Raw genomic sequence first — 25692 nt, forward strand, 5'->3', positions numbered from 1 at the left:
ATCATTTTGGAAATAAGAAGGCTGCTCTCGATGGTATTGTAAAGGAAACATTTAAAATGCAAACGAGTGGGTGGGCCATAGAGAAGCGGCTTTTACGCCTGTAACTGCGGTGCTTGAGAAAACATCGTGGTGCGCCAACTCGCAGCTTATCAGTCGATAATAAAAAATGTATCGGGGGGGAAAAAAGGAAACTTTTACCATTGTAGCTTTTTTTGTTCTCAGGACCAATATAGCGCGATAACGAATCGGGCAGACCCTCTTTGGTAAGCGATGCGCCGGCCCGGCTTGCCAAGCTCAGATAAGCGACGAAAGAGTTGAGCACTTCTTATCGTCTCGAGTTACTTCTCGTTTCACGCAGATCTGCCGCTCGCGTAGCAGGCAGATCATAGCCGCGCAGTGCAACTGCCGGCCGCGGTGCACGTTCGTGACAGTGCCAGACATGCGTTTCCAGCTTCAATCGAAACGGTGTTTGTGTGCAGTGCTTTGCGGCGCGAAACAGTCTTCCCACTCTACTGACGCATCCTAAAGGCCACACAAACTTACTTCTTAAGTTGAACATTTTGGTGCCGAGGCCTGGAGATGGACGACAACATCGTCGAAGACGCTTTAACTCCGGTTGCTCTTTCGCTTCGCTCTCCTGCTTCAGTCCAGGAGGCCTCGCGACCCTACGCGCCTATTCCGCGCACTGAGTGAGTGCATCCCCTCGAAACACCTTAAGCCGATTTTTTTTTATCTGCTGTTGCTCGAATTTGCATATTAAGAGGAAGCTTTAGCTGGAGCCCAACTCCGACGCGGCCTATTCGAATACATGTAAAACGCAAAAACGCATTTCTGAGATAACCCCTGGACCGATTTTAATGAGATTAGTTGCATTTGAGAGAAAGGGTTAAATTCTAGTGACTGTGGAAGTGAAATTTCGATTTAGATCATAAATTTTGTTAAAAAGATTTTTTTAAATTCGGTAGATTGAATAAAAAAGAAGCACGAAGTTTACAAATTGATAGCTCTGCATCAAGAATAGATATCGCAGTTCTGTAGAGGGCACCCATTAGATCATTCAATGCGGACAAATTCGGTGTGTCATCTTATATTTGACGTGAATTTGTTATGTTGTTTACAAAAGTTCTACAAAAGTTGTATTTATATATATCACTAATTTTTTTGAGATTCATGTGTAACATATCGATTTTGTCCTCTTTAGATGTACTATTAAATACAATTCACAGAATTGAATTATCATTTCTTATTGCTGAGTTAGACAATTCTAAACTTGACAGTCTCGTCTTCTGAAAATTTTTGATTTTTGCCAATTTTTAATAAAGATGAACGATCTGTATAAAAGATTCGAAGCAAACAGTCACTAGATTTCAAGTTTTTCTTTTAAATGCAACAAACCTCGTTAAATTTGGTGGCGTGGTTGCCGAGAAAAACGAATTCTTCTTTTACTTGTATTTAGATAGCTAGCAGCACCCGAGCTAAAGCGCCCTCTTAACAGGAAGCTTTAGCTCGGGTGCTCCTATATAGCTTATATAGCTAATATAGCTCCTATACAGCTTTGAGGGCTCGGGTGCCCTCAAAGTCCGCTTCAGAAAGCGGTTGCCTTTCCCTGAATTGGCGAATGCGTCTTCGGAACAATCCTAGGGGACTTCCGAACATTAGTTTCGCTATCAGTCATCTAATCAGAAGACACTTCTTTACGTAGGAATTGTCGAAGAACCAGGGTGCCCATGCAAAATTTAGCCAAAGGGTGGCGTGTGCCTTTAACATAAGCGGATGCAAGACTTGTCTTGCATCCGTAATTACCGGAGCGTTGAACACAGGGTCCCCAGGCTTGTTCATGTATGCGGACGGCATGGGGCTATTAGTGTACAGTGCAGGAGATTTAGAGAGACTCGCGAAAACGTGTGACAATGAAGCGACATATCTATGCCTTAACTTTAGCTCGGAGAAATCGTAAATCAGGATATTTATAGAAGAGACGAGGAGCGGCGCGGTATCAATTACGCAGCAAGTTACGCCGATATCAACTCCAAGCAATACAAATAGCTCAGTGTATCCACAAACGAAGAAAAGACCTACTTAAACATCTAACATCCATCAAGATAATATCAGAATGAACGGGAAGCGGAACGTAGCTTCAGTTAAACATAGAGCACATTAAGACTGAAAGAAATGCCACTTGAGGCAAGGAATTCGAAAAGGAGTGGTGGTGCCAGCGCAAGCGTTCTCCGTGGCCATTCTCAGCTTTGAATCAAAAACCTGATAGGGGTTTGAAGTTAACCTAAAGTCCGTGGACTGGTGGGCATTAGGTGCCCAGGGTAAAACAAAAAGCTGAGACAGTGCAGCGTGACATGGGGACAAGTCTTTACAAGTCCGGCAAGCACAGTGCGTAGCAGAATTAGCTTTGTAAAAAGATTCCAAGACATGTATTAACTGATGACTGAAGTACACTTATAAATGTACCTCAAAAGCGTAGACGTGGAATTTAGGGAAAAGCCAAGAAAGTTGGCAAGGTGGTACAGGATAACTGAAAGTGCAAACAGGCAGCCAGGAGTCATCAGAAAGAAAACGAGAGACACAGAGACCATAAACAAGACAAAAATGATGGACACGAACAATTCCATGGAAATTTTCAAGTGCGACAAGAAAATAAGCAGGTGGGAAAGACTGTAGGATAACACAAAGGAAAGATCTTCGCTATTTGAGGTCCGACCTCGCTGTCTTAGGATAGAAACATGCTAGAGTATGTATTCGGAGCAGGATGAGGCATGTGCCTGCTGCAGCAGAAGGCCGGAGAGGTCTTAACGCATCGTAGTGTAATGCCAAGATATTCAGTCAGCAAGAACCATAGGAAATGTCCACCTTTCAAAAGCACTGCGATTCAAAGCAGATGGAAGCGTTAACTGGTTACCAGTGGAGGTAAGCAAGATGAGTTCAGATTATTGGTGAAAAGAAAAAAAAACAGGGAAGAGATCGGTAAAGCTGGAGTCGTTACGTGCATAGACAAGTGTACAATACAAAGATAGAGATTTTAGAGAGAAAATTTAGAAATTTAGAAAATATTTTAGATAGAGAAAAGATGAAGGAGAAGTGATAGGCAGAATGCTTGACTGCAATAGATGTAGTAAAACCTCATTAGCTCAAGCAGGCTAGCTGAGTATTTGTGGGCTTCCCCGTTTCGATGAGGATGCTAATTGAAATCATCACCATCGTGGAGAGTTGAGCGCAGAAACATCTAAGCGTATGGGTGTTGTACGCCACAGAAGACAAAAGCGTCTTTCGATAGGCTGGCCGACGTTTTTGTCAGCCAGCCCGTCTGAGCCAATTCGCCGTGGGTTAGACTTTTACTGAGGCTATTTATGTGAAGCTGTTAAAGGCTACTTTCTTCAGGATCGTGTCCATGTGTTGATACAAAACTATCATCATCACGATTGGCTCCAGCTCTGTCTTCTTCTTCCACAGCTGCCTTGTTTGCGCCCCTCGGCGCCACCGCGCCAACAAGCTCGTGCCACTGCTCCCGCGTTCGTCGTCGTCATTAATTAGCCAATTAAGCAACACGAACAAGTAACCAATTTTACAGCAAAGCTGTTAACAGGATTGTGTCCCTGTGTAGACACAAAACTATCATGGCTCCAGCATCTTCTAACACAGATGCCTCATTGGCGCCCCACTGCGCTACCGCGCGAACGCGCTCGGGCCACTGCTCCCGCGTTCGTCGTCGTCATTAATTAGTCAATTAATCAACACGAACACGTGACTAATTTTACAGCGAAGCTGTGAATGGCTACTTTCCTCAATATCGTGTCTTGTGTAGACACAAAAAATTACCGACGATTACGTTACTTCCTAATGCGAAATTTGAGCGCAGCAAATAAGCTGTTTCACCTTTTCGATAGATTGAGGCAAAGAAATCGAGCAACACATGTATGCGCTATCACAGAATTTTTTTTTATTTTTCACACGTATTCCTTTAACAAAGACTCCATTAACAGTTCTTGACAGTCATGAAGGAAGCTTTGTGGTCGGAGAAATAGACTGATATATGTTCGACTTGGTACACCAATGCTTGATTCTCAAAGACGAGATCTATACAAGTGCCTCGCGAGGTTGTCACAGCCGTGGGACGCGTTACGAGCGAGAGGAACGGGATGTTCTCCCGCATAAGTGTTAGGAAATTGCTGTTTGTCTTTATGTCAACATTAAAGTCCCCCACTACTAACATCGGTGTGGATCGATGGACGGTTAATGCGAGTTGCAGGAAGTGCACGACGTCTTTCGTGAGTGCGGTAGCGGACTCACGAAAGCGGTATCAGTCGGTCGCTGCTAGCGCTGGGGGGATGAAAGGGGGGCGGAGCTGGTTGCGAGGCCGACGACAACGCGAAACCCAGGAACGGACACCAAAGAGCCATTTGTGTAGCCAGCCCTCCTCCACAGTCTCTCCTCCTCCCTTCCATCATCCTCCCTCGCCCGGAGAGCCGACAGCGCGCATGCGCGGCGGCGGAGCAGCGGCGCATGCGCGGCGGCGGAGCGCGGCGGCGGAGGCGAGCTGGTTACGAGGCCGACGACAACGCCGACAACGCCGACGCCGACGACGACGCCGACGACGACGACGACGCGAAACCCAGGAACGGACGCCAAAGAGCTGCGCTCTAAAACTTGGAGGACGCTTAAGCTTCGTCTTCAAGACTGAAACGCGATAGCGTTTCGCACCCCGTTCGCACCACCCACTCATTCTCTCGGCATGCTCTTGAGTCACACAAAGACGAAACGTGCGCCTGAGCAAGCGGAACGAACCAAAGAACTCGGTGTCTCGGAGGGAGAATCGATCTACGCGACCCAAACGTTGTGATCGGCCCGGACAGCCGGGCCGCGACGCGCCATGAAGGCGGACGCGATCATGGCGCTGACGTCTCGATGGGATCGCCCTCTATATCGCTTGGGAGCACCACGCAGACGCATGACTCCTCGCCAGCAGCACAGCATCGCAGGGGACGCTTTCCCACCAGACGCACTACGGCGCAGTGATCACGTCAGAGTCACCCCGCATCGGACGCTGTACCTACGAATCGCGCGGTGAGCGGAAAGAGGAGCCGCGTCGCCTAAACACAAATGTTCGAGTGATGCACGCTGGAAGTTGGAAGGGGAGAGAGCGAGAGAGCTTTGTAAACGCAAGGGTATTGTGGCATCCTCGCACCGGTCCCCGCACGGCCCCAATGCGCTCAAACGAGACGAAGGAGAGAAACGGGCGAGTGGCGCGCCACCTGTCGGGGCAACCCGGTACATTGCGAGGAGGGGGTCTTCTGTGTTTGCCGCAAGATGGCTCTACGTGTGTGCCAAGCACAGAAGAAATGTAGTGGAAACGTACTTCGCTACGCGTTTAGCTGCGACTTCTGTCATTTACATTCTCATAATTACCAATATACCCCACAGTATAGCTTTCTACGGCATGTTTCTAACGCAACACCGCATTCACTAGAGGCGCTTTTGTCCTGCTTTGGACCATCGAACTCATGGATGAGTGGTAGCGTCCCACCCAGCCTATCTTGCAAGTTGTTTTTATTTATGTATTGCCTTCCGCAATTTTTCGTTCGCGGCCAACGCCGCCGACGCCGACGACACCGGCTTTTCTGCGACAAGAGCTCGAAAAACGACGATTCACGAAACAACTCCAAGAAGTATCCACAAGCAGACACACACATGAAGCAAAGAGAAGCGGTGCTATGGAGGTGTGCGCAGACGCGCTCTCTGTCGTCCCCACACTTCCAACACTACATACAAAGTTTGCCTGGTAAACCTGCTTGCATAGCATGTGGCGGCTTCCCGGATAATGCCGGCGGCTCTTGAGAGACAAAGGCCGAGCGAAACTGACGGAACGTTGCCCCTCAGGGCGACCGACCGCGAGAGTAACACGTGCTGGAGTTGAGTAGAGACCACCCGCTGAGAAGACGTCAGGGCCCACGTCACGGCGCCATTTAGTCACGGTGTCGTTCTGCAGGCGACTAAATAAAGTTGTTTCTCTTTCTCTCACACACGCATTCTGTGGGATTGTCCGGGGAGCCGTCCCGCCATTCAGGCTAGCCTTGCCAAACTCTCACCCACCCGTAGACCTGCGACACTTGAGGAGTGGCTGGCGGACTCCTCCTCAGACTACGTACAAGCCAGGATCTAGCTCATCACGACGCTGGGCTTGGCAAACAACTAGAACAAAAGCGGGCGAACTCCGGACCTGGGTTCTAGAATGAAGTTTATTCTCTCTCTCTCCGCGCTACCACGCGAACGCGCTCGTGCTGCTGCACCCGCGTTTATTGCCATCACTAATTCAATAATTAATTAATTACTACGATGACGTAACCGATCTTACAGCGAAGCTGTTAAGAGCTAGTTCCTCAAGGATCGTGTCCGTGTGTAGACACAAAACTCCCCATACATGGGCCGATCCCGAAGAAAGTGCAATCCCGGGCCGACCCGCGGCGGAGACGAAGCAGGAGTTAAGCGCTCCCCACACATGGGCCGATCCCGAAAATAGTGAAATGCCAGGCCGACCCGCGGCGGAGACGAAGCAGGAGTTAAGGGGGGGCGCTGCAAGCGCTTGATTTCGTCGGACGTGTGTTCCTGCAGCTCCGGCTTTTGAAGTGCTTTTTCCCTTTGGAACTGTGAAATTCCGACACCTCTGGCCGCTCCTCGCAGCCAGTCCACCTGTGGCACCGAACCGAGCCATCGACGGCCCCCGGGATGCTCCCGGGGGCAAGACAGCGTCGCCTAAAGTGAGTCAGAGCGCTTTAGGCTTAGCCGCCTCATCGCGTGAACAGCGATCCCGCCAAGGCGCAATAACGCCGCGCAAGAAAGAGCAGCTGCGGCAGCAGTTAGCTGCGGAGATCATGGCGACTACTCCTGCTGCTGAGTCGGTTACCGCCACCAACGAAGAGTCGATGGAAGACGAGGTAGGGGACCCGCGAACACAGGCGTCTCTGTGCGACGCTGCATCACCGGGCGCGTCTCCAGTGCTTGCCTCGTCAGTTGCTACTGTCCAGAAGCGTCCGTGTCTGCTGAATCCAGATGCTCTCCCGGAACGCCTGTCTAACAGCCCCCCTGCATCGTACAAAGTTGCCATCCGTCCAAAGGAAGGCTACAACATAGAAGCCATCCCTACGACGACCCTTCAGAAAACGCTCGCTTCTTGCGTCACCGCGACGGGCTTCTCAGGCTACACATATCACCGGGCCTCCAACACGGTGTCGGTGTGGGTGCCGTCCTTAGAGAAAGTGTGTGCCCTGTGCACATTGACAGCAATCACCCTTCCCAGTGGACGCGTCTTGCCCGTTCAAGCATACCTGCTCTCTGGCACGGACATCTCTCGCTACGTGGTAACAGGGGTCGACCCCGACGAACCGCCGGAAACTCTACGTGATACTTTGACTTGTGACACTCATCATGTGCTGCTAGCCCGCTACCTAGGACGTGGTCGCACATGCCTGGTGACAGTTTCAGGACCCGCTACCCCACCCAAACGGTTTATCTACAATGGGTGCGTCCTTCGACCTCGTCCATACCGCCCAAGCGTAGTATACTGTTACCAGTGTTTACAACAAGGCCACATGCGTGCATCGTGCCCTAACCCGGCTCCGGTGCAGACAAATGAGCCAAACACCAACCAAGCATTCCGATGTGGTCTATGCAAATCCAATGACCACTCAATAACGGATCGCGCTTGCCCAACGAAACGTAAGGCTCAGAAAAGTAAACGCGGCGTTCGCACTTTTCGCCCTACTCCACATACCCAGGACCTGTTGGTGTCTCCCAACCGCTTCGCTCCGCTAACAGAAGAGGATGAAGCCATCGAGGAAGACGACCCTTCATCATCTAAGGGGGTATCTACTCCTCAGGCAACTTACAGCGATGTTACTAGCCGGACTCGCCACAGGCATCGTGCGTCTACAACGGCCCAGGAGGAACTTCAAAAGGAATTGGGTGACATCGATCGCAACATCGAAAAATTGCAAACGGAACTATCCAAACTCAACTCTCGCCGCAACCGCCTTGTCACTGCGAACACTTCGTCGACAACAAATAGGTCATCGGCGGCACAAACGCCTCATAAATGTCATTCACCAGTGCCGGCGACAGGTATTGCGTCTGTGCGTGAACCTGCGCCTAAACTCGCCTCCGACCCGGCATCGCTTCTGCGTTATGTTGTGCAACAGTTACAGGCCCTAACTGCCACTCTTGCGGAGCACTTATTATGATGGCTGCCACAATGGCCTCCAACCCGCCTTCATATGTAATTCAATGGAACTGTCGGGGTCTCGCTAACAAGGTTGGCGAGCTCCGAGAACGCATTCGCTTGGGCTCACTTCGAGCTTGGGCGTTCCTCCTGCAGGAGCAGAACTCTCTTCCTCGAATCTCGGGGTTTACTAGCTACGCAACACCTTCCATCCCAGATCGCCGTGCGTGCCTGTCGGGTGATAAACCAGGCAAAGCAGCTATATATGTTCGTACCTCCCTCGTTCAGACGGCTATACCTATGGTGACATGGTGCACTGCGTGGCAAGAGGTCGTGGCTGTAAAGGTGCAACTCTCTCAGTGTGCTGTTGTGCTTGTGTCGTGTTATGTGCGTCCTCACTCGGGACAGGCGCCCCGTCTTCGTCTAGGGTGGATCACCTGGCTTCGTCGGCATCATCCTGGCTGTCCTATTCTCATCGTCGGTGATTTCAATGCTCCTCACCGTGAGTGGGGGTACTGTGTGTCTAGTGAACGTGGACGTCTCCTCCTTGATACTCTCACCCAGAACAACTTTAATCTGATTAATGACGTATCCATGCCTACACGACGTTGCACCCACCCACGAATGCCAGCGTATTCACCGGACCTGGCCTGGTGGTTGGGCCATCAGACAGTTACCTGGCATCGGGAACCGGACTGCTGGGGAAGTGATCACCATCCCATTCGGCTCGGCTTAGCCCCTCAGAAAACTGACCGCCTCCGTCGCCAATGTAGGGTAATCGAATGGGACAAGTTTCGTGCTTCGTTATCAAGGGACGCTCTTGCCCCTCTATGCGACCCCATCCCAATGTTACAATCGGCGATCAAAACAGCCACTTTAACGTCATGGGTCGAGGAATCTCGTCCGGTGCCAGATCTTCGACTCCTGCAGCTTTGGGCACAGCGTCGCCAAGCAGAGGTTCATGCCAGCCGACACCCAGATTCCGTGGAGGCTCAACTCCGCCACCGTCAGCTGACAGCTGCAGCTAGACGCCATGAACGCCGCCTCTCACGTCAACGCTGGTTGGCCTGGTGTTCTTCGCTAGGTCCAACCACGAGCGCCGCCTCAATTTGGAGAACGTTCCGAGCAATGGAAGTTGGTGGACGCTCTCCTGACCCGGCTTCCAGCGCGTGCCTCGCGTCTGGCAAAAGCGCAGACGCCTTTGCATTTGACATAGCGCAGGCATTATTTCCCGGTTATGATACGCGGCCACCTGTGGTCTCCGCCCCATTTACGCTTCCGCCGAGTGCAGGGGCACTCCCATCAGCTCACGCTATCACTGGGATGCAGTCTCCGTTCACGGTGGCTGAATTTCTCGCTGCAATAGACCAAGCCAAATTGAAGACTGCCCCGGGTCCTGACGGCGTGACCTATGAAGCGTTTAAAAACCTAGAAGGAGCCACTTTGGAAGATGTTCTTAATTCTTTAAACGCTGCATGGCTGTCAGGAGAAGTACCGGAGCACTGGCTGCAAGCAGCTATAATCGCCATCCCAAAGCCCGGCAAACCTCATGACAACATATCAAATCTTCGACCAATTTCTCTTATGTGTACATTATGGAAATTGTTGGAACGCATGGTGGCTAACCGTCTCCAATGGTGGCTAGACGTACATCACTGGTACCACCCGTCGCAAGTTGGCTTCCGCCCCCACCTTGGTGCAGAAGACGGCCTAGGTCACTTGTCCTCTATGGTTTTGATTGGTGGCCGATCGACCCGAGTGAGGTCCGTGCTCGGCATGGATGTGCAGAAAGCATACGACCACGTCAGCCACGCTGCCCTCGTTGAAGTGCTACGCTGGATTCACTTACCCGCCCACACATGCAAGTTTATTCACACCTTTCTTACATCTCGTGAATTCGCCATACGCATCAACAAGGAGAATGTGGGATCCTTTCGCCCACATCGCGGTGTACCGCAAGGGTCAGTGCTGGCCCCCATACTTTTCAACATTAGCCTCCTACCCTTGGCATGGCGATTGGGCGACATTGCTGACCTGCACGCACTCATTTATGCGGATGACATCACAGTCTGGACTGTCCACCCGTCTCTCCAAATTCAAGCCACAAGGTTGCAGCTCGCTCTTACGATTACTGATCAATGGTGTTCTTTTCTGGGACTTACGTTGTCGCCTGAAAAGACGGCTCTGCTTCCGGTCGCGAATGCGCGCGGCCGCCGTGCATTCAACACCACCCCTATCGTCCTTCTCTTGCACGGAAACAGAATTCCAATCGTCAACTCACTCCGAGTCCTCGGCCTGGACTTGTACGATTCCGGCTCCGCCGGCCCCTGGATTCGCACAGCACGTCAGAAGACATCCCAAATGCTGCACCTCATCCGTAGGATTTCTCAAAAGTCAGGTGGTGCCACAACCACCATTGCCCGCCTCCTCATACGTACTGTGCTACAGCCAAGATTGATATACCAAGCCCAGTTTCACCACATGACACGAGCAGAGTGGGACCGCTTGGAATCTATCAATCGAGCAGCAATGCGGGTTATTACGGGCCTCCCACAAATTACACCCATTCACGCACTCCAGGCCGAAGCGCAATTAAATACGCTAGACGAACTGGTCCACCAGCGTCGCCAAGCTCGTTCCGCAAAGTGCCACAATATCCCTGAAGCTGCAGCTCTTGAGAAGTATATGGTAGACGGTTCAGTGATGCCCTGCGATTCCTGCTCGCCACGACCACCATGGCTTTATCAGCAAGTTACGGACAATCGGCCTCTGACTCGCATACACACACGATCCAATGGCCACCTTAGAGAGCCAAGTATAATAGCAAATAGCCCATCAGCTACGAGTGCAAGCTCTTCGTGCAGACATGTAGCGTATGTCGACGCTAGTGTGAGTGATGATCACGTCACCACGGCTATCGCTTGTCCTGAAATATTGTCAGACATCGCAACCTGCTCGTATGCTTGCTCCCCTGCCTGGCCGTCGACACAGGCGGAGCTCTTGGCAATCCGAGACGCAGTATCCATCCTCTGTCCGCTGCTTCCGCCGTCTAGGAGACACATTGATATCTTAACCGATTCCTCAGCTGCCATCCGTTGTCTGCGGCGTGTTCTGAATTCCGGCGTTTTGGCACTGGAGATACAGGACACAGTGGAGAAATTATCCGTTACACTACGAGTACAATGGATACGCCGCAATGCGCATCCCACACAAGCCTTAGTGGATGCAGCGAGCCACAACAAACCTTCGCGTCCACTTCAACTGGCCCCCATCTCTCCGGAGACAAGGCTCCTCGCAGAAAAAGAACACCTTCGGCGCGCCACGCGAGCACTTCTCCCACCGTGTGGCACCGACCTCCCTGGCGGCCTAGCGCGCTGGGAAGAGGTCTTGTTACGAAGGTTACGCCTCCGTGTCGCCCTCACCCCTGCGATAACCTGGTCGTGGTCGGCACAGTACCGTGCCTCCATGAGCGATTCCTGCCCCTTCTGTCCCGCTCCTGTCTGCGAGGTGGACATTGGGCACCTCCTCTGGACTTGCCCTTCTCTACATGCCCTCCGCCAGAAACACCTGCTTCGCTGTGGACCACCCCCAGGTCGGCCACCAGACGTAGAAAGTTGGATCTTGGGTCCCCACCACCGGACATTGCTGGACTTCCTCCGCGAATCCGGAGTGTATTTACATGTTTAAACATTTCTTTATGCCAGAAGGCACGCTATCGCAATAAAAAAAAAAGCAGGAGTTAAGCACTCCCCGTACGTGCACCGATATTGAAGATAGTGCAAAGACGGGCCGACCCGCGTTGCAGTTGCAGTACGCCATTAAGGGGCCCACATACAAAGCTTCGCTGGTCATCCTTCTTCACAGAGTGGAAAGGCACTAATTTTTTTAAGCGACATCACACACGAGGTGTCTCCAACGCCTCATGAGCGTCTTGGTGTGCTTCGATAAGCTTCAATCAAAATGAAGTGAGAACTGAAAAAAAAAAGAATTACGGGGCTTTACGCATCAAAACCTCGACATGATTATGAGGCCCGCCGTAGTGGAGGACTCCGGGATAATTTTGACCACCTGGGGTTCCTTAACCTGCTCCTAAATCTAAGTACACGGGTGTTTTTGCCCTCATCGAAGTGCGGACGCCCTAGCCGGGATTCGATACCGCGACCTCATGCTTAGCAGCCACACCACATAGCCACTAAGCAACCATAGCGGGTGAAGTATCTAAAGGCGAACTCTGTTTGAAGTAGAACATCCATAAAAAAAAATGTAGAGGACCAGCATTACCCTGGCTCGTTTCCTTTCTCGATTTCTTTTTTTTTTCAATTCAGCATGTGTTTTCGCTAATGAAACACATTTCACAGTGCAAAATGTGAAATTGTTTTGTCTGACGGCACGTCACTTTATCCTATGCGCCAAATACTAACGATGAGTGAATCCAAACAAGCGTGACGCCATCGACGTAATCGCGCTTTGCATGGCGTAGCAGAAAAGTAAGGCCGCCACTCCCTAACGGAATTTATAGTAAATGTGCGAATGTTGTGTTCGTCGACAAGACAAGCGTACTGCAGTTGTGCACCGCTTTACCGAGCGGCTTCGGCGCAACGCTCGCTCTCCTCGGCCTCGCCATTTCTATCACCGCAGAAATGAGATCTACACCTAGTTGCCTTGATGCCCGCGCGTCAGCGGTGGCGCGCGCATCGAGGCTACTTTCATCTGCACATAGCACTGCGCCGCGCCTTTCACGTGACACCGCTTGCGCATGCGTAGCGCCGCCACCTCCTGCCTTCGAGAACGTCGCGCCGGCACGGCCTTGACGATAACGAAGGCACCTGCTTACCTAGGTGACCCTGCGACCACGAGTTGCCGCTAAATAGTACTTTGGCACACTAGGAACATTTACAATAAATTGGGCCCATATCTGGCTCATAGGCCGCGCATTCGTCACCTAAAGCCCGTTTCCGCTGTAATCGGGGTTTTAATTAGTTCTAGTAAATTAACGAGAGCTCTTTAGACCGCGAAACGTGCGTATTGCACCCTCATTTATGACGTATGTTTCATACATTAGGAACTCTTTAGCGACTCTGGGCACCCTAAAGCGGGTCTTTTGAGGCTGACCGAAAAAAATTCGCGCAGGAACTCCTGCGTTAGCTGCCCAAGTATACGTAAGTATTGTGTCACTTGCTCATGTCACCGCAGGCCGGTGTCGTTATCAATTTTGTTTAACTTTACCCGGCCACTACAAACAACACCGCTGCGGCGACGGGAACTGCTGCGCACGACCTCGCAATGTGCCTTGATAACGCAAGCAAAGTACTGCAGGGGGCGGCGCCAGATGCGCCGATGACGTTCTGATCATTATAAGCCGTTATCGACCTTTAACACCTGATCCATCTGCGTCTGACTACTATGAACTACCCGCCGTGGTCGCTCAGTGGCTACGGTGTAGGGCTACTAAGCACGAGGTGTCGGGATCGAATCCCGGCCACGGCGGCCGCATTTCGATGGGGACGAAATGCGAAAACACCCGTGTACTTAGACTTAGGTGCACGTTAAAGAACCCCAGGTGGTCAAAATTTCCGGAGTCCTCCACAACGGCGTACCTCTTAATCAGAAAGTGGTTTTGGCACGTAAAACCTCATAATATTATTAACTACTATGAACTGCGATCAACCGTACCCCGGCGACGGCTGCGTATGGCACGGCCGCGCGGACCCTATCTTTAATGTAGAGTGTATTAGAATAAGGCTGAGTGGAACCAACGACTGCGGCGGCGAAAGCTTTGCAGTGAGGCGCGCGACGACGAAAAAAGCTGTGGCGGCGCTGCGATCGAAGTGGATTGGGCCGCATCGAGGTCGCGCCAGTGGAAAGTGCTGGCGATACTTCTCGAAAGCGTCACTCGTACTACTTCGCGCGCTTGTATATGCGTTCATACCGCTGAAACGGAGTTCATAATTCCATATGTCATTCATTTATGACTTAAGAATAGATGCTATTCTTTCTCTTCTTTATCTCATTTTTTTTAATTCCGCTCGGTGATTGCCCGTGCATTGCGGCCGCAGTGTCGGCTTTCAAGGGCCCCTGAAACGGTTCGGACAAAATTTGTAGGCGCGTAGGGTACAGCTTAAGTAGAACATTCGCACCACAATTTAAGTGAAGCGTTACGTATTAATGGAGCTGCAAGCGATTAGAAGTTACCCTCCTCCCTAGCTATGCTTTTCCTCCTCAACTCGCTCGCCGAGCTAGCGGCGCTAAGCTCCACCTTCACTGGTTCAACGTCACGATGCGACGTCACATCGTTCACTTCCGGTTGTTTAGGAGCACGCCCCCTCCCGCGCGAGACCTCTCCGCTAGCCGCTTGGCCGTCGACCGAGAGCTATCGAAGCAGCGTGCGTTGCGAGCATTCTGTCGTAGCGCCGAACGTGTCCGGTACTGCGCTAAAAACAGGCAAGCTGGTCATTTCGGCAAATGACTGGAGGCATAAACTCAAGCTGTTGAAGGAACTTTACCGTAGACGTACGTGAGCAGCCTGATCGGTCTGCACGGTCCAGACACTTGCTGGCGCAGCGCTTAACCAGTCAAACAAAGCGCTAATATTGCTCTAACCAAGTGTAAAGCATTTTAAACATTTATAAATCAACGTGTTGATGATTACACTCCTGCGAAAAATACACACCAGCAGCAAAGAATACACTTCGTTGCTGCTACTGTGTATGGTTGAGCTCTGTGCCACCAGGTGGCTGCACCATGCAGACCGTTCACATTTGCCCTTCTGCTCATCTCGTGGCTCATCCCGGCACAGTCAAGCGGCCAGACCCTATCCCCTTGCGCTTGCGTTTGCCCTAATACTGGACTCGCGGTTTGCAGGTCGCTAGGTTTGCAGTCCACAAGGCAACAAAGTCGAATCATAGTGCTCGCGAAAAGACTGAGACCGACTCTGACCGCGGAGCTCTCGTCAAAATGGAGTACGTTGTAACACAAGCAGACGACACTTGCTGTGTACCGGAAGTGCTGAAGTGTACTAAAAAACTATTCTTGTGTATTTTCTTTAAGTTATTTTCTTTTTACAAAAACAAAGTAACTAACATTCCCACTATTACGAGCATCATTTGTTCACCATAAAGTTGGAAAAATTATCGACCACGCGCCCTGGTCAGCCAATCAGATAGCTCGCCCATGTGACGTAATATGGGTTATTTGCATCATATGGGTAGGGGCGGCTTAAAATTCCGCCGAGCAGTGCGCTGCGATCGGCAGCGATGTGTATTTTTAAAACCTTATAATAAATTACACGCTTTACGCAGAGCACTTAGATGCATCAATTAATGATCAGAAGAACCTACTCTAACGACTCAGTGCGTTTGTAGAAAATCGCCAAAATCGTTTCAGGGTCCCTTTCATTCTACTGTGTTATTGTACGGTTCCATTTGGAGAACAAATATTTTTCTTCATCTTCAAGCAGCATGTAACCTCTCATGTGTATTTTCGCGCATATAGTTTTCCATCAGCGGGCCTTGCGAAACGCAGACCTAAAAACATTCATAAACTTCCTGCCTGCAGCTTCAAACAAATGAAACATATGTGCCCCATCCGGAGCAATGTACCCAGTTTTACGACAAGTATTCTTACAGGAAAAAACAACTGCAGTGCAACATGCCATTCAAGTTTTCATCTTCCTCGCGTAACAGAATGTGCAGTAATTGGTACGAGTTCTTTTATTGCACTCGGACTTTGGGCGCCGAAAACAGTTTTAGGTAGCCATTATATACGCTAATCTTTGGCCCGTAAGCCGCGTGAAATTTTTTGCCCACTCCATGCTTAACAAAAAGGAAAAACGAAAAAATGGCTGTGGCTTAGCTAAGGTTAAGCCCAGGATGCGAAGCATACTAGCCTTTATTTTAGTTGTTGAACCACGGTGAACTGCTGTTGCTTGGCTATGTTTGGTTCGGCTAGACGAAGAAACAACTCATGCGTTACTCTGCTTCGCCTTCAAGAGTGGAACGCGACAGCGTTCCCGTCGACCCGCCAAGGGGTGTAAGACAATGGGCTACAGGGCAGCGACTACGCGCCCCGCATTGGACGCGGTGAGCGTCGAGCAAAGCAGCGTTGGCGCGGCAACGAAATGTGCGCCTGAGCAAGCGACGCACGCCTAGAAACAACTCGTTTCTAAGGCAACACCGCATTCACTAGAGGCGCTTTTGTACCGCTTTGAAGCATCGTACTCGTGGCTCAGTGGTAGCGTCTCCGTCTCACACTCCGGAGACCCTGGTTCGATTCCCACCCAGCCCATCTTGCAAGAGTTGAGCCAAAGCCACCTAGAAACAAGCGCAGCTGCTTATATACCGCCGCGACGCCGCGAGCGACGGCGCGAGTTCAAGCCCCGTTTCTCCTATGTCGTGACGTCACGGTGTCCACGTGGTATGGCATGGGGTCAAAGGTCATTGAAGGCGACACCGCCGCGCCTGAGGAGCTGGGTTGAGCTCTCGTAATATGCTTCGCATAAAAAAAAACTGGCTGTGGCTTAGCTAAGGTTAAGCCCAGGATGCGAAGCATAGTAGCCTTTATTTTAACGCGACAGCGTTAAGGAGCTCGAGTCGCAGAAAAGCCGGTGTCGTCGGCGTCGGCTCAGGCGTGCGGCGCTTGCTCAGGCGCACATTTCGTTGTCGCGCCGAACGCTGCGTTGCTCGACGCTCACCGCGTCCGATGCGGGGCGCGTAGTCGCTGCGCCGTAGCAAAGCCACCTAGAAACAGTCTCTGTAGCACGCCGCAACCTTCGCTTCTCATTCCAACGAGCAGCTCTGTCTCCAGGAGGCATCTCACCTCGTGAGTGTCTGGCAGAGGCAAGCGCAGCTGCTTATATACTGCCGCGACGCCGCGAGCGACGGCGCGAGTTGGAGCCCCGTTTCTCCTCTGTCGTGACGTCACGGTGTCACGTCGTCAGCCTTGAAGGCGATGCCGCGAGCGACGGCGCGAGCTGGAGCCCCGTTTCTCCTCTGTCGTGATGTCACGGTGTCACGTGGTATTGAAGGCGACACCGCCGCGCCTGAGGAGCTGGGTTGAGCTCTAGTAATATGCTTCGCATAAAAGAGGCGCGGTAGTGTAACTAGTGGCTATACAGTGGATATATGGCGTTGCGCTGCTACACTCGAGGTCACAGGTTCAAACCAGGTTGCGGAATTCGATGGGAACAAAATGGAAAGGCACTTGTGTACTTCTATTTAGCTACACGTTAAAAAACCCGAGGCGGCGACAGCTGAATAGGGTGCCTCATAAGCATATCGCCAGACGTGAAAAGCTAGAATTTGTTCAATTAGGAAAAAAGAAAAGATGGTAGCTGCGTCCTTCGGCTTTCTTCTAGGTGTGTAAACGAAAGAAATTATTCTCGAGTCTGATTTCTGAGAAAAAACATGTTACGTTTATCTCATATTTCATACCTAAATATAATTTCATTCCCAACTGTACGTCCGCTCAACTAAGCAGCTTCTGCAATATAAACGGCTGCTTTCTATTATACGGTGCACTATCATAAGGACAATGATGAAGCAAGTAAAGGAACGGCGTGCTTCAGATGCCTGTGGAGATATTTGCAGATATATATATATATATATATATATATATATATATATATATATATATATATATATATATATATATATATACATATATATATATATATATATATATATATATATATATATATATATATATATATATATATATATATATATATATATATATATTTGTATATTTCTATATATATAGACCAACGACAACTCGTCGCCAGGGCCAAGAGGGCAGTCGAAGCCAGAGGGTCCCTGGACTAAGGAGCCTTCCCACCTTAGGGTGATACCCGGCCTCGCTCGGGACACTGTTTCGTACAATAAACGTTTCTAACTCTCTCTGTCTTGCCTGAATCAAGTTAGCAGATTTACAGGCTCCCTCAAAACGGGGCGTTTATATTTAATGACAGCTAGGAACTTGTTCAACCGGAACCGATAAGCATCCGTGCTTTAATTCTCTCAGGCCAATCTCCCAGCTTTCTGTTCTGGCGAAAATTGCTGAGCATGTTATTAACAGGAGAATGACCAGGTTTTTAAACGCGCATAAAATATTAGCACGTGAGCCATACGGTTTCTGCAAGACTAAATTTTCGCAAACAGTTGTACTCAAAATAAAGGAACAAATCATGGACAACATGGAAAATCGAATGCTGACTCTTGGTATCTCTCTCGATTTTAGGAAACACTTTGATTGCGTGCAACGAGGTGTTCTTATCGAAAAGCTACCTCTTTATGGAGTCCGTGATGTCGCTTTTTCATTAATAAAGAGCTACCTCACCTCAAGAATGCAGTACATACCAATATATGGCGTTATTTCTGAAATTCAGAGTATTAAATACGTGGTGCCACAAGGATGGATCTTGGGACCTACTTATCTTTACATTATATTATATGCTGATGATACTAACATGTTTTTCTCAGGTAGAGAGATATATCATCCTTATGAGCAAGCTGACATTTGGTTACAGCAACTAGGTTTATGGTTGAACGCCAATAAATTTCAGTTACACTTCAATAAAACAAAGGAATCTAAAACGCATCGGAAATTACACCTAAAATTTCAAAATGTTACCATATAACAGGAATGAACAGTTGGATTCTTGGGAATCATTGAATTGGATTTATTGATAGGAAAGACAGAGAGGTCGACCTGAGCTAGTGCGCTCTAGTCTGCTACTCTGCACTGGGGAAGAGGGAAAGGGAGTGAAAGCACTGGGATGGATGATGATGATAAGAGAAGTGGTGAGTGCTTATGTACATGAGACAGTTGTCTTGCTAGAGCCGCTCGTCGAGCTTGGTGTCCTGCAGAAACTTCAACAATACTTTTGTTGCACGTATTGAAATCGCAGTGTCAGGCCATGGGCCGAGGATAGCTTCCTCCGACAGTGGTTGCCTGCCAACGCTGGCTAAGAAACTTTCTAACGTCCTTCGCTCCAGCATATATGCTGGACAGTCGCACAGTACGTGTTGCAGTGTTTCAGGCATCTGGCAGTGATCACAATCAGGGCTGTTCGATTGGCCGATGAGGTGCGCATAGCGACGGGTGAAAGCAACGCCGAGCCGAATCCTGTGTAGCAATGATGTTTTGCTCCGTGTAAGCTTCGGGGACAAACATAATTTACCATCTGGGTCAATCATGTGTAGACGTCTGTGAATGTTGTCATATATTGGGCTCTGTAAGCTTTTGTAAGGTCCTGCATGAGTTCCTTAATCATGGAGTTGGTGTCAGGTCGCGAGTAGGCAACCCGTACTTCATCAGAGGAAGGGGACGCCGATCTTGCCTCACTGTCAGCGACTTCATTGCTAGAAACACCACAATGACTAGGCACCCATTGAAAGGAGATCACGTGGCCACTTAACTCGGCACTGTGATGAAGTTCGACGATTTCCAGCACGAGCAGGTAGTATGGTCCTTTCTTTAAAAAACATTTTAGCGCCTGTAGCGCTGATTTGGCATCGCACAATATCGTCCATTTATGAGGTGTCTGCGTTCTCATAAAACGCAGGCATCATATTTCATGAGAACCTGTCTTGGTCATCTCACTTAGATGGACTCGGAAACAATATTGCTCGTGCTTTAAATGCAATTAACACACTGCCGTATTTACTGCCGATAAATGTGAAAGGCGCCATTTACAATACTCTAATGAGGTCTCAATATACATAGTGCTATCTGGTTTGACCGACAACTGTACAATCTAACTTAAGGTCTCTTCAATGACTTCAAAACCGTGCACTGCGTGCGATAGCAAACACAGAACGCACCGAGCCTCCTAAACCGTACTATATATTAAAAATAAATATTAACAATAGCAAAACATCACAATCATAAATAATTTCAGGAAATTTCGACGCGATTTCGGGCAAACAAATGTTCTTTCTAAACAAATACTACGGCAAAATGATTAGCTGTGACTTCAGAAAAAGTGTGATAGTTAAACCTCGTTGCAGAACAACAAAGGAGATCAAGAATTGGCAGTACAACTTATTGACCTTATAACTGACTTATTATTGACCTAATGACCTAGTATTGGACCTCCTAAACTCTGAAATTTCGATACAAAATTGTAGAAAAACTATAAAAGAATGGCTGTTATCCGAAGGCTGACGTAAATGTCAAACTACTAGTATGGAACATTTCATATATATGTTTCTTTGTGTTTGAAGTCCGTATCAAACTGTATAAGGCATGATTTTCATTTTTTTGTATTTTATTTCTTCTCATGAATTATGCTTTGCACTGTTTACAGATATGTGTACTATATGTACACATGTCTGTATGTCTATATGTCTATATATACGTGTGTACTATATACTGCCGCTGTGCGGGCAGCACGGCCCAGTCAGGCAAATGTTCACCTTTGGCCGTGACCCCTAAGACGACATGTAATGTTGTCCTCAATAAAATAACAAAGAGAGACAATAAGGAAAGACGCCCAGTAACGGCTCGTGGCGGCCGGCCTTAACCTCGCGCTGTGCTGATGCCTCCCAAGCTGTCACTTTCACTTTCCGTCATGTGCAGCCGCTCTCACAGAGTTGCGCCCCAAATAGCGATACACTCGGATGCACCCTGCTGTGCGTTGACTGTCGAGAGAGCAGCGAGCGCTACGCAGATTCCTAACGAGTGCAGCTGCCTTCTTTTACGAGTTGATTCGAGGCCATGTTGAATTTCCCGACTGAATGCTCCCAGCCGCCGATCGCGCAGCAGCGATATACCGACCTCGCACGGCACCGCATCGCAGAGCGTCTCCTCGGTGTTTTCTCGAGTTTACGTATTAAAAAATTATATAATTACGTAAGACAATGATTAAAAGCGCCGACCTTCAACCTTTTAAAAAAGTACGCTATCACAAGCTGCGGAACCAAAGCGATGTAAGGTGAGCTGGAAAAGTTTTTTTATTCTCGCAATACCGCATGCTGCACTATGCAGGGTGTCCCAACTATCGTGCGCCAAACTTTAAAAATACGCAAATGCCACGTAGGTGGACAGAACCAAGGTAATGTCGTCTGCCCTTGCTTGGAGATACTCAGATTACTTTTTTTGCATTCAGCTTAACTAGATAATTAGTCTTAAGTAATTGTTCAACTTTTTAAATTTTATAATTACATTAAAAGCGTCAATGAGAAAATTGTACAGCAACATGAAAAACTCTCCATACAGCTCTTTGTTACTCAATACGTGCTACATAAAAGTACTTTTCCTAGCGTGAAAGAAGCCCGAGAATGCAAATTGCCGTGCGACTAGCCGCTCGTGGAATTTTGCATGTCTATTCGCGAGCTTCTTTCACGCTCGGAATAACACTTTTATGTAGCACGTACTGAGCAACAGATAGCTGTATCGGGAGTTTGTCACGTTGATGAACAATTTTCTCCTTGGCACTTTCCATCTAATTATAATATTTGAAAAATTGAGACTAATTATGTAATTAAGCGCAGTGCCAAAAAAAATTACTCCGCGGATCTCCAAGCGAAGGGAAACAAAATTGCCTCCGTTCTGTCCAGCTACGTTGCATGTGCACATTTTTAAATCTTGGTGCACGATAGTTGGGACAGCCTGTATATATAGTGTGGATTTTGCGAAGATCTAAAACGTGTATTCCGTACGTGTACGGTAAGTTGCATCTCGATTGTCTTGTGGTCATGGTTGTAGACGACGCTACCGCTGATGAAACAGACACACTCACGGATTGTGTTTTACTTCCCATGTCGGATGCGTGTCAGAGATGGAGGTATACAGTTGAAATCAGGCGCGTTGAGCGGCAGGTGCACGACGCGGGCTTCGGGCGCCTCTTGTCGTCAAGCCGAAGTGTCTGCGGAGGTCGCAGACCACGCGCCGCTTCGGAATTGCATTCGCGGACGATATTTGTGCGTTCTAAAGAGTGATTACGATGAAATTAAAAAGAAAGCGAACCGCGGACCACTTGGATGTCGGTACATGCTGCGCCGTGGAACAGCGGCAGAGATAAACACCGCACATGCACATTTAATGTACGGTGTTCACTGCTTCGCGTCCTGCTTTCTTCTTTTCAGCCTTGGCTTATCTTATCAGCACTTAAATATCATGTCGACGGAGCGGTGCAAGCCTCTGCTTTCTTACCACGCATCTGTTCACCGACGTTCATCGACGAGCTTACAGAGCCCAGAGATAATATATGCGGTTTTACGTGCCAAAACCACTTTCTGATTATGAGGCACGCCGCAGTGGGGGACTCCGGAAATTTTGACCACCTGGGGTTCTTTAACGTGCACCTAAATCTAAGTACACGGGTGTTTTCGCATTTCGCCCCCATCGAAATGCGGCCGCCGTGGCCGGGATTCGATCCCGCGACCTTGTGCTCAGCAGCCTAATACCATATCCACTGAGCAACCACGGCGGGTGAGCCCAGAGAGGAATGTGCACTGCGACTGTTAAGCAAACGAATAAGAGGCTTATTCCGCGCCGGCTTCGCGTTTTGTATACGATAATTAACCCGCCGTGGTTGCTCAGTGGCTATGGTGTTGGGCTGCTGAGCACGAGGTCGCGGAATCGAATCCCGGCCACGGCGGCCGCATTTCGATGGGGGCGAAATGCGAAAACACCCGTGTGCTTAGATTTAGGCGCACGTTAAAGAACCCCAGGTGGTCAAAATTTCCGGAGTCCTCCACTACGGCATGCCTCATAATCAGAAAGTGGTTTTGGCACGTAAAACCCCAAATATTATTATTGTATACGATAATTCCAGGCATTGACACATGCCCAAGGCGGGGGATCGGCTAAGAAACGGGTTAAGCCATCCCATGTTTTCTCCCTTTCCCACAGGAACTGCAGTACCCCCGAGAAGACTTTCTCTCCTCGTGTTCGGCTGTGGCTCAATTTGGGCCGAACGTGCAACGTGAGCCTGGGAAATCTGGGAATGGTGAGGACTGCATTGCTGGTCGTTACAGAAATTGGTACAGTTGTGAAAGACTTTCTGGGCCCGTTTTTTTACGCTTGAACGTTGAGATGGCATATAGGTGCCAAGAATGATTGGTCGTCACCTAATGTGTTGCAAACAAGACGCCGTGAATCAAGAGCAACAACGCGTTGAATATATAATGTACATCGATATATCGAAATATCTCGTGTAGCCAAAGTGATCACTGCGTCATCGACCTTTGGATTTGGGATACCGCTCCGATGAGCTTTGCCTTACTCAAGTGTCCGAATTTCTATCGCGTGCCTGATGTTAAAATTATGTTGCCGGCATAGAAAATTGGGGGGACACATGTTACAAGTTCAGGCTTCCAAAGTATATTTGATCAATAAAGTGTAATAACTTGGTAAATCCGTACACAACTTCAGTTACAAAATTATTACGGAAGACAAAGAAACCACAAAATGCGCGAAAGAGTACCCAAAAGGTGCTGGTGCATTGAGTAAAGCTGCAGCCTCAAGACCTTGAGTAAAATTTGTCTCATCGTGCAAGAGCCTCATGCTGATTTTAGATCACTCCAGATACTAGGAATGTGTAGTGTCTGCACGCCGCAAACATATGTGAGCAGACTGAATTTCTGGGTTAGTCAGTGTTGACCTTGCCCCCTGCTGCATACTATATTATGGTGGTTCCGTGGAATTAGCCCGCTACGTTAAACGTACGCAAATTAAAAATGTATATAGATGCCTTAACAAAATTAATTCGAACTAAAGCACTGTTTTGCTTCTCGGGCGCAAAATTACCGTCGCAGCTGTTTTTTTTTCGTATTATTTTTATTGCTGCTTTGTTGTCATGATTTATCTGCCAGTGCACAGTTATGTCCTTGACACGACAGATGGCATAAGACGTGTCATGGTTAGGCCTTTCTGAGCGAAACACAACGGTTACTTGGAGGCTTCGTGGAGGTTACAATGAGGCTTTTGAAGAATAACTTGAGAGGAAGAGGTACCAATTGATCGTAAGCGTTATTGATGCAGTTAGGTTAGCCATGCTTTAGCACTACCTGACGTGCAACCAGCTCAGAAATCAGAATGTCTACATCGTTGAAAATTGCAGGACAATAAAGTTAAATCGCTGTTGGTGATCTTAGTTTCTGCGACACATGTTAACATGTAGCTGTAGACATAAGGCCTTGGAGTTAGTGGCATGAGCGCAAACGAACAAATCCTTGTCTTCTTTACAGGGTCTCATCACAGCCCTCGCAGGTGTTGCTCTGCTGGACTTGGGGGAAATCTACGGCACCAATATTTCAACTATTTCTCATCTAATAACGACGCGCAGCGTAGGAGGCCTGCTTGGATCTCTGCTAGGTACTAAACTTATAGCTACTTGATGATTTGTCAGTTTTTGTTAAATGAATATGTAGTTTGCTACATGAACTGTCAAGCATATTATACCAAGCATATTATATTAGGCAACAGAGGAGTTTAACCAACCTTTAAGTACTCAGTGCGCGTTTAGTAGGCTTTCTATTTGCTCAACCTTGATTCAGGACAGTTGCCTGTCATTTGCTGTGAATAGAAGCATTGAAACGAGTGATGCATTGAAGTTAAATTTTGCTTTCTCAATGAGTGACTGATTCATGTCGCTGGGGTCGTATGTAGCTTTACGTTTCTTCGTCCCCCCATTCGCCTGAGTAGAACAGAGGTGTAGTTAAGTGGCAGCCACATCTACCGCGCTCGCGACACTTTTCTGTCCCGGCGTCTCCAGACCCTGGGCGCGTCCGCCTCGTGCGATGCGTTATTGCCATGGCGAAATCATTGACTGAATGCATGCCGCAATCAGTAACCGAATTTCAGCTCGGAGAGCTGCGTCGTCGTCATGCACTGCAAAATTATAAGCGCTCTCCTAAGTGACGCCGGGCCGTAAAGGCATAAGCATTGTGTCTTCGTGTGGCTCCTGAGTCGGGCCAAATGTACTAGCTCCACAGAAGCATTGCGCTGCCTATGTGCCTATGGAAGCCAATTCTTATAAGCAACTGCTCACAACAGTAAGCATTGTACTTTACATTTGTACTGTGTTCTCTAAACTTAGCAACTGGATTGAAAAAAATGTCAACTGTGAAACAGTAGAGGTTCGATGTACTGCTGTATATTATTCTTTTACGGCACACCTTTTTAGGAGGCAAGCTGTACGACACGTACAACACGCAGCTTACGTCAATACTCATGCTGCTGCTGACCAGCGTAACGGTACTGATGGTTCCACTGTCCGGAGTGCTGCTTGTAGCTCACGTCATGGTCTTCTTCATGGGTCTCAGCTTGGGAGCGTTCGGCACAGGTGAGCCTGCAGCGTGCTTCAGTGCATGACGTCGCTATTCTGTGCCACGCTCGTGTTGTGGAGGTCGTATGCGTGATAACTGCGTCTGACGGTATTTCACCAACTGACGACAGACAAGCGAGTTGCGGTCACACGGTCCGCTTTAAATGATACGTGGTTAACAGCGGTCAGCTTCTTAGATAAG

At 48.9% G+C, this 25692-nt stretch overlaps 1 protein-coding gene across 2 annotated transcripts in view; it reads left to right on the forward strand.

Moving 5' to 3' along the window:
- The first annotated feature begins 402 nt into the window (after window positions 1-402).
- The window catches only part of LOC135921835 (sodium-dependent glucose transporter 1A-like), a 33853-nt gene continuing 8563 nt past the window's right edge, over window positions 403-25692 (forward strand). Inside the window, exons 1-4 of one of the 2 annotated variants that reach the window (XM_065456195.1) lie at window positions 403-689; window positions 23075-23171; window positions 24412-24538; window positions 25350-25508. In XM_065456195.1, coding sequence (XP_065312267.1) covers window positions 580-689; window positions 23075-23171; window positions 24412-24538; window positions 25350-25508 — 493 coding nt within the window. In that variant the 5' untranslated portion in view covers window positions 403-579. Of the gene's footprint in view, window positions 690-20910; window positions 21153-23074; window positions 23172-24411; window positions 24539-25349; window positions 25509-25692 lie in introns of those variants that run through there. The other variant, XM_065456205.1, reaches the window with a different exon arrangement.

Source organism: Dermacentor albipictus, chromosome 8 (genome assembly GCF_038994185.2).
Source record: "Dermacentor albipictus isolate Rhodes 1998 colony chromosome 8, USDA_Dalb.pri_finalv2, whole genome shotgun sequence".
Classification (NCBI taxonomy): domain Eukaryota; kingdom Metazoa; phylum Arthropoda; class Arachnida; order Ixodida; family Ixodidae; genus Dermacentor; species Dermacentor albipictus.